Source organism: Didymella exigua, assembly GCF_010094145.1.
Source record: "Didymella exigua CBS 183.55 unplaced genomic scaffold M421scaffold_24, whole genome shotgun sequence".
Lineage (NCBI taxonomy): Eukaryota > Fungi > Ascomycota > Dothideomycetes > Pleosporales > Didymellaceae > Didymella > Didymella exigua.
In genome coordinates, this window is record NW_022984798.1 from 384,254 (window position 1) to 393,421 (window position 9,168).

General features: G+C 43.9%; 1 protein-coding gene across 1 annotated transcript; it reads left to right on the forward strand.

Annotated features, from left to right (window-relative positions):
- Positions 1–1,476: 1,476 nt before the first annotated feature.
- M421DRAFT_68390 (lens fiber major intrinsic protein) lies at positions 1,477–2,380 on the forward strand (the record flags this gene model as incomplete). Its single annotated transcript, XM_033596510.1, has 2 exons — positions 1,477–1,821; positions 1,925–2,380. The coding sequence occupies 2 exons, from the start codon at positions 1,477–1,479 to the stop codon at positions 2,378–2,380; spliced, it is 801 nt and encodes a 266-aa protein (XP_033446413.1).
- Between the last annotated feature and the right edge of the window lie 6,788 nt (positions 2,381–9,168).

A 9,168-nucleotide genomic window follows, 5' to 3' on the forward strand; every position in this document is an offset into this window, starting at 1 on the left:
GAATGTACGAAGCGGGCGACATCGGCCTCGGGGTCGGACTCGCTTTCGCGCTCCTTGCTGAATCTTTACAGACCTTCCCACTAGCTTACTGGCGGATACACTGTCTACGTACCTACAAGGGCGGACAGTGACCGCAGTTTTCATCACGCAACAGTATTCGTGCGACCCCGACTCGAAATACTACAGACAATGCGCACTCAATGCTTGCAAAGTATCTCACGATGCAGAGCGGGTTCATTAAATATTCAGGCGGCATTGCTCGCTATAGGTACTGCGCTTGATGGGTCGAGTCGATACATTCCGGACAAGATCGGTATGCGAACTAATAGCTCCTATCAGTCACTTTCAGGCGGAGAAATCTGCTGGACGGCTGCGAGAAAAGAAATGGAAGAGTTCGCGTGACTTGGCTTCCCACATTATCCCGCAGTCTGATACCGAGTTCCCTCTGGCGTCATCATGTCATATCGAAGATTCCTGGTACTGTCTCTGATGGAATCGCGACCTTGTCGCGCGTCTTGCGGGATGTGGGCCTACCGGTAGCGGGGCATTCCGCCTAGCTTTCTCCCTCCTAGTACATAAAAAATGGTTCGCTCTGAGGGCGCGGTCACACGCAGTTTCTGTGTTACTTTGACCCAAGGTCGTGCTATCCGCCATCGCGGCACTTATCGCTCGACAGCGATCGCAACAGAAGTTTTCGATGGTAGGCTGAATGTGGCGTTTGTGAGGCTTAAAACGTGGAAGCTGGGTGCTTGTTGCAACTGATGTTTCTTAGCAACCTGTCAAAATAACGGCCATGAACGGCACTCTGGAAGCAACCTCGAACATCCTCGAAGCTCAGTGCATGAGACAAGCTTACGCGTTTCTGGCCTCAATTTTCAACATCGGAGAATGTGAACATGGAAGAGTTCCTCGTACACGATCTGCGATCATGCAGTCGAGATCAAGAGACCACTTCACGTTGCAGCACGAGATATGCACGAGAAAGGCACGTCACGGACCAAGATTGCGAAGATGAGCAAAGAAGAGTTCGATCCCAGAGAGTGGTCGATATGCACAGTCGACTGAATGACATTCTGTAACACCGTCCGCCAACTGCTTCACATTCCACTTACTGCGTTCTATAACGAAATTGCGAAGCCTTGCGGTGGGAACGTCCTCCCTATTGGTAAAAGACAGGTCAGCAGATGGGCCCGCGCCGTACGCGCAGACCCCGGCAAACAGCGTCCACGACCCCAGGCAGAGCACGATCTGCTCAAGCCTGTACGGCGGTCCTCTTGTCGAGTTGCACAGGCACTGAAGAGTCGCAACTGTTCAGTCTCCTTACATTTTCGCGAATGCATATAATGCTGTTCCTTACCCGAGCTGATGTTTGGACACCAGGCATCTTCATCAGTTGCACCACTCGGTTTTTGTCAGCTCTCTGTACTTGCATACATCCACATGACCGTTCGAAGCAAGCACAGCCTCATGTCTTTCATGACAGGAAAAGAGACCGAAAACAACAACAGCAGAGATGCAACCCTGCCTGTTCATGAGCCCTCATCAGCATCCCCATCAGAAGCGACACTGAAGAATAGGGAATTCCGTCGAGAGGCTGCAGCTTTCCTGGGAGAGTTCATTGGAACATTCATGTTCTTGTTCCTCGCCTTCACAGGAACACAGATTGCTCTCAACGCTGCTGGAAGTACACAATTGACCAGCTCCAACAGCCCAGCGCCTGATGTCTCGAAGCTCATTTACATTGCATTCGCATTCGGTGTATCTCTCGCCATCAATGTTGCGATCTTTGCAGACATCAGCGGTGGAAAATTCAATCCTGCGGTATGTGCACCCACTTGCCCCGCTCGATGCTACAGTGCCCTCAGCTGCAGGCATGAATTGGTAGTTGCTGCGTTGTGAGTCTAGTGCTAATTTGGCATTTCAGGTAACAACAGCTCTCTTACTAACTGGCAAAATCACTTGGCACCGCGCGATTCAGACTATCGTCTCCCAGATACTTGCTGGTATGGCCGCTGCTGGGTTCGTGAGCGGTCTACTACCAGGCCCTCTCATTATTGCCACCACACTCGATCCGTCCATTTCGACCACGCGCGGCTTGTTCCTGGAGGCCTTCGTCACTGCCCAGCTCGTACTCACCATCCTCATGCTCAAAGGTGGATCAGCCAAGCCGATGTATATCGGCTTTTCGCTCTTCATCGCTGAGATATGCAGTGTCTTCTTCACCGGTGGCAGTCTGAACCCTGCGCGCAGTTTTGGCCCGGCCGTTTGTGTGGGCTTTACCAGCTACCACTGGATTTACTGGATTGGTCCGCTTTTGGGTTCTGTACTTGCTAGTGGCGCATATGCGCTCATCAAGTGGGTGCGTCAAGAACAGGAGTGAACGAGCATGAGAAACACTATACAAGAAAGGCAAAAAAAAAACTTCACTTGAGCCTTACAGCACAATGACCACGCTAGACGGCATTATAAGACGCTGTACCACTACGGGACTCGCGGAATACAGTGTCAGGCACTCTCAGGGGGTTTCATCTGCAGCATCACAGTTACCTTGCACGAGAACGGTCACTACGGCGTTTTGACAGTCATTGAACCATTGCTCTTCGCTGCATCATTGCGATGTACTTCCTACACCGTTCTGGATCAAAAGAAGCGAAGTAGGGATTCTGATCCCATGTTGCGTGGACCAGTAGAAAGATAAGATGAAACGCAAAGAATGTGTATTGGGGCGTGCTCACCGGCGATCTCGGCCACTCACCAGGTCGTTGGATCTATGAAACCAGCTAGCAGGGTGAGAGTAGGAATATTAACTCAATGATTTCCTACCCTCTAGTGAAATAATGAACATCCGTTTCTATGGCAATAATTCCTTGTTCAGTTCACTGGTGGGAGAGTTGAGGTGCAGACAAAGGTATACAAGTCTCACGTCGATCCACCCGTCAGGTGTCAGAAAACGCTGTGAGTCTGTCGCATGGCGCGGAAAGCGGTCCAATGGTTTGTCTCTGGTGGCTCGCATTTATGTTTGAAGCACTGACGTGTTCAAAATCTTCGAGCCATGCGCTTAGTGCATACTTGTAGAACCACCTGAGGTCCCTTGGAGCTAAGAGACGCTGTGCATCATTACCTCAGTTCTGGATCCATCGAGATGCATACTGCATGTGCTTCGAAGAATCGGCTGACACTGGGTATGGATTGCAGACGTCATCTTCGTGCTCAAGTTTGCATTGCACGGCGTTCTCGTACAAGCTGACTTATGTGGTTGTTCTCGCTCAACAGCGGCGCGAAGCGATTTCACAAACATTCCAATACGTGTAGCCGGCTCTTAGATGAGGTATCTGCGTGTTGACATTTGGCGAACACAAGCTGGTACCGGTACCTAGTCGCAGTGTAAAGTACACCGAGATACCGTGCCCGTGCGCGAAACGAGCCAGTTCGCGGGTCGAGCCACCCCATCGAGATGTTGACAATAGAAAAATGAGGCTATAGAGCCACACTTAAAAGCTATTATCGCGAGAGTTTTTGGTGTATTGCTATGTAGAGGTTTGCGCGTCTTTTCTGCTACTTATATTTTGCTAGTAACCTGCTGTTGCGGCCGCGCCTAGTGATTTTGGGTGGGGGAGACGCAGCTGGAGGTCCAGCATCAACACTACTTTGCGCAGCCACAACACAACAACAATTTGTTGGATTTTTTGCAGCTTTGTCTGAGGGTTTTCACTTATAGCTATTTGCTGTACCAGGACATTTTTTGCGGTTGCAGCGTTGCGTTGTTGCTTTTTGAGCGCCTAGCAGCCAGCGCTTTAGCTTGCGCTTTCTTTGCCTTGTGACGCTCCTCAGCAGCACGTTGTTAAGCCACCTTTTCCTTCTCTTGTTGCTGCTTTTTGTATACTGTATCTATCGCTTTCTTCTCTCTATCGTGACTTTTTTGGAGTCGTAGCTGCTCAGCTTCGTCAAGTTCTGCAGCTTTGCGCGCGCGCCGTGGCAAGCTTCCTGGGACTCCAGAACACAGCACCGCCGTGCTACTCATCGCCGTCTTATGTAGCTAGTGTTGTACGCTGTGTAAGCCGCTTCTTGGTGAGGCTAAGCTCGCGTTGTAGCTCCTTGTTTTGAGCACGAAGAAGCTTGTTCTTGACCTGTAGCAAGTGTACACCTTGCAACAGCCGCTTGGCTTCAATTCTAGCCTTGTCAGCAACTGCAGCGTCAAGAGTTTTGCGCAGCTAGGGCCAGGTATCGCTGTCGCTATGGTCTCCAATTTCTACGTCTTCATCTTGTTATTGTGGGTGGTTGTTAAAGCGTTTTAGCACCGCTTCTGTGTCTATTGGCCACACGCCTGTAGCTTGAAAACTCTTCACAATAAGCTCTGGCGTCATTGTAGAGCTCCATGCTGGCCAGAAGTTGCTAATGAAGTCGCGCTTTGCGATCCTTGTGATGCCATGCAATTGCTAGAGGAAGTAGGTACGCTTGTTAGTGTAGTACCTTAAAAGTGGCGCAAAGAGCAATATATCTAATAGCTGTAAGCTGTAAGTTGAATAAGGTGGAAAAACTATAACGTACCTCACGGGCGAGTGGCCGGCCCGGGTGAGTGACCGGATTTTGCCAAGACCACACCAAACTTCATACAACCTGTAATGTCTTCACGCAAAAAGGCTTAAAGTGTCTTAAATAAACTAGATATATAGCTTGCTATTTAGGCTCTTAAATAAGACGTAACTCTTACTATTCTACATACTATAATAATCTATAAGGTGTTAGAAAGAATGCTAAGATAATAATATGCTAGAACACTCTTAAGATGTAATTATAAGGTTAACTTAATAAAGCTAACAAGCACTAAAGAGGAGGTAATTGTGCAGCATATTCTAAAGCTAGACAAGCAAGGATACCCACCCTAGCTTACTAATGTAGAGGATATAGCCAACTCTTTACTTACTAAGCACCACTAGCCTCCTGTTAGCAAGAACTAGGCTAGCATGGTTGTTAAGCGTCGCCTAGAGCTTATAGTTAAGTTTAATTAAAAATATAACTACAAGAGAGCCCTCTGCAAGGATCCTAAGGTGATCTAGGGCAAGTTCTACCTAGTAGAGAATACTAAAGCTAAGTATAGTATCCTAGATAAAGACACCTACAATTTTAATAAGTCTAGGTTTATAATAGGTGTTATATTAATAGGAGCTGTTGTTACAGGCTTAGAGTGTTGTAGAAGACTAAAGATAGTATAGCAGGGCAACTAAGAGTAGATTAGCATTATCTAGGGTATTAACATGTTAGGATAGAGTATCCTACCCTTTATTATCTTCTAAGGCAAGCACTACCTCTCTACCTAGTATAAGGAGCTGTCTTTACCTTACAACTAGGTAGGCTGGCGGAATGGGTATACTCCAACGTCCTTCGTGGGTACCCCCCAAAACCTTATCAATAATACATGGATTCTAGCAAAATAGGGCTAAAAAGAAAGAGAAAAACCACCTCTACATTTTTGTAGTAGAAGGTTTTGTTATAACTATTAAACTGCACAAGCTAGAGGCTAGAAAATGTTAAAAAAGGGGGGGTACCTAGCAAGCATACCTATTAATAGGTATACTTTGCTAGGTAGTGTTAATAACTTAGCTAATACTAGGCAGAATTAGCTAATTCTTTTTTTATTAGAAGGCGCAATACTAGGCGCTTCTATTAAATAATAGATTATGTAAGCATATCTCTGCTAGTTAAGAAGCTATAAGCCAAAACGTAAAAAAGCATACCCTACCCATCCGCCAGCCTACAACTAGGTTATTACTATCTCTAAGAATAGCTAGACTAATAATAAGCTTAGTATTAAGTAGCTAAAGCACTTTAATAAGCACACAAAGGAGCGCACTATTAGTAGCTATTAGCTGCTTATTCTAGACAGCTATAAGAGCTATAATTTAGTTAAGTTCTACTAGTACTGTAAAGAACACAAGATTGTTACCTTGTGTATAGCTCTACACTTATTGCACCTTTTATAGTTGCTTAATGTAGGTTGTTTTGCCCTAATAAAGACAGCCTATAGTTACTTAACTAAGCTACTAATGCACAACAAGATTACTTACATTACAAAAGTTAAGTTTTTACTGTGCTTTAAAGGAGCTTTTAATGCCTCTATTACTAGGAGCAATATCTAGGGAGGATTTGGAGGTGCTAGCTTAGTTCCCTTTAATCTAGAGGCTGTAATATTAAAGCTTAAAGTGCGCCTATGTACTCTATTACTACCTACTATAGATAAGAGTATGTAGCACTCTAAAATCCTACAGAACACCCTAGAATTTAGGTTGTAATTAAAGCTTATTTAAGAGAGGATTTAACAACATAGTTGTAACAGAGTAGGCGCCCTGCCCTCGAAATCAATACTACGTGACTTCTCTGCCTATACCAAAAGGTAAGCACAAGAATACTTAAGCAAGTATTCGTTGCGTAGTATAATAAATATAGACAATAATAGTGCTAGCCAGCTAGCTTTGCCTCTAGCTGCTATGAGCGCTATGCCACGTGTCGTGTTCGTGCATAGTCGTTACAATAGTAATAGCTCTCTAACTTTAATAGTCAATGCTCTTAATTAGCTTACTAAGGGCGCAGAGATAATAGCGTATTTACTAGTTTTAGTGTGCAACTAGGTTGCAGAGCTTTAAGCTGCTAATAAGGCCGCTACACGCTGTAAATTACACAAGAGGAAGTAGATCTAGAGGGAGGGGACTCTTACTGTTAGTAAAGGAGTGCGCTTAACTACCCTAAAGGAGTTTAAAGCCTGTAGTAATAGGAAGAAGGCAAGCAAGAAGAGGCATATTAAACTAGGCACTTAGTCTTTATAACACTATAGCAGGTGTAGTAAGGCAAGGCATAACGCGTGAACGTGTATAAAAGATGCGCAAGATACTATAGATTAGTGCTATATACTGTAAGTTATAGTTGTAAAGAAAGTAGGGGAAGGACTAGACTACTTTCTTCCTAGTCTAGAAGGACCTAGACAAATCTAGACTAGTTTTGTCTAAATAGGAAGCGTATAGCCTAATAGAGGTAAGGTAGGGTTATGTAATATAATAGACAAGTTATTATATTAGATACTAGGTAGAGATTCCTAGGCTAGGTACAGAGCGAACAGAGGGGGAGAGCCAGAGGTATTTATGCTTCCTCTCCTCTGTCTGTATTTCTAAGCAGAACGTTCTAGACTCCTCTAGGTAGGTCTACTTTATCTATGCTTAGTATTGCTGCATATGCAAGCAAGATTACGTAGGTGTATGCGTAATTGTATACGTTAGCATCTTACAGAGTAGGCTACTCTATTTGTAAGCAGAGGGTCTAGAACATTTCTAGTTACTAAAAATAGAGAACAGCATATCTTAAGAACGAGAGGAGATACAGGCTTTGTAAGCACACCATTCTAATCCTCTCTTCTTGGACATTACAATAACAATGCTTAGGTAAGCATAGCGCTATACCTAAGAGGGAAATACGCTTAGATAAAGATTATAAGAACAAAGTCTTATAACTTTACAATAGTAACTTACAGTAACTTGCTGTAATATGCAAGAGAAGTTGAAGTTTGGTGTGGTCTTGGCAAAATCCGGTCACTCGCCCGGGCCGGCCACTTGCCCGTGAGGTACGTTAAGGAGGATGCAAAAGTTGCTGCAATACTAAGAAATTCAGGCGTGAGGTAGCTGCTATGGCTGTCAAGGATTAGAAGCCACCATTGATAGCAAGCTTTAGCTTTTATAACGTACGGTAGGTGTACCCGTGTCCGTGCGCGCAATGCACGGTTTTTGGGCCCAACGGGCTCACAAAAATGAGGCCCTACAGCCACACACAAATAGTAAATAACGTAGATTATCACTGAGCTGGCCATATCACTAAACTAGCCATTTTCTCTTAGCATAACTAACACAAGTTACTATAACTACAACTACTTACTATTAAATAGTAACCTAGTATACTGCATGCTTACATTAGATTTAGAAGATATTTCTATACCCTCCTAGCATGTTTATACATTGTGTCTAGTCTTGCTATAGTTCCTACAGCACTAAACAGTTAACTAAGCTCCTAGTTAACTACCTCTACCCTAAGTTATCTTAGATAGCTATGCTGCTACAGACGCCTTAGCAGCTACCTGTGATACTGCTAGGCTATACTTAAGTGTGCTACTATGCTAAATCTACTTTCTCTTATGCAATTTTCTCTTAGTTATTACTACTAATTACTCTTTAAGCTCTTACACATAGGCCTTAATAAGGACATTTTTATATAGTATCTCTTAAGCTACTTTTATAAGCTTTAAGAACCCTTCTTATACTATACTAAGTAATTATTAGAGGGAGTTACTTATAAGCTTAGATTAAGACCTAAACTTGTGTGTATTACTTAGTGTCTTAGATTACTATAGTGTTTTAGGTAGAGGTAGTGCTAGTAGGATATGTAGCTACACTTTAAGGTAATCTAACACTACCTGCATGTTAGTAGGAACAAGCCCTAATACCTTAAAGGCCTTTTAGTAGTTAACCTTTATAAACACATTAAGGAATGCGTCCCTAGAGGCTAGTAGGAAGCCTTCCTTATTGTCACGGAGCCTGTGGGACTATACTCAGGTGATCGAAAGTATTTGATCATTGGCTATCTATCCTATCACGAAAGTAAGGTTTATATAACGTAGATTATCACCAAGCCGGCCATATCACCAAACTGGCCACTTTCTCTTAGCACGACCACCTTTTACCCCAACACAACATGCCTCAACAATAACAACTTCAGAATACTACTAGAGAAGGCAGAGTTATCCTTGCTATCTAGGCCTTCTATGCTAGCTAATTTCGCAGTATCTGCAGCGCTGCTAGAGCGTTGAATGTAGGCTGGCGGATGGGTAGGGTATGCTTTTTTACGTTTTAGCTTATAGCTTCTTAACTAGCAGAGATACGCTTACATAATCTATTATTTGATAGAAGCGCCTAGTATTGCGCCTTCTAATAAAAAAAGAATTAGCTAATTCTGCCTAGTATTAGCTAAGTTATTAATACTACCTAGCAAAGTATACCTATTAATAGGTATGCTTGCTAGGTACCCCCCCTTTTTTAACGTTTTCTAGCCTCTAGCTTATGCAGTTTAATAGTTATAACAAAACCTTCTACTATAAAGATGTAGAGGTGGTTTTTCTCTTTCTTTTTAGCC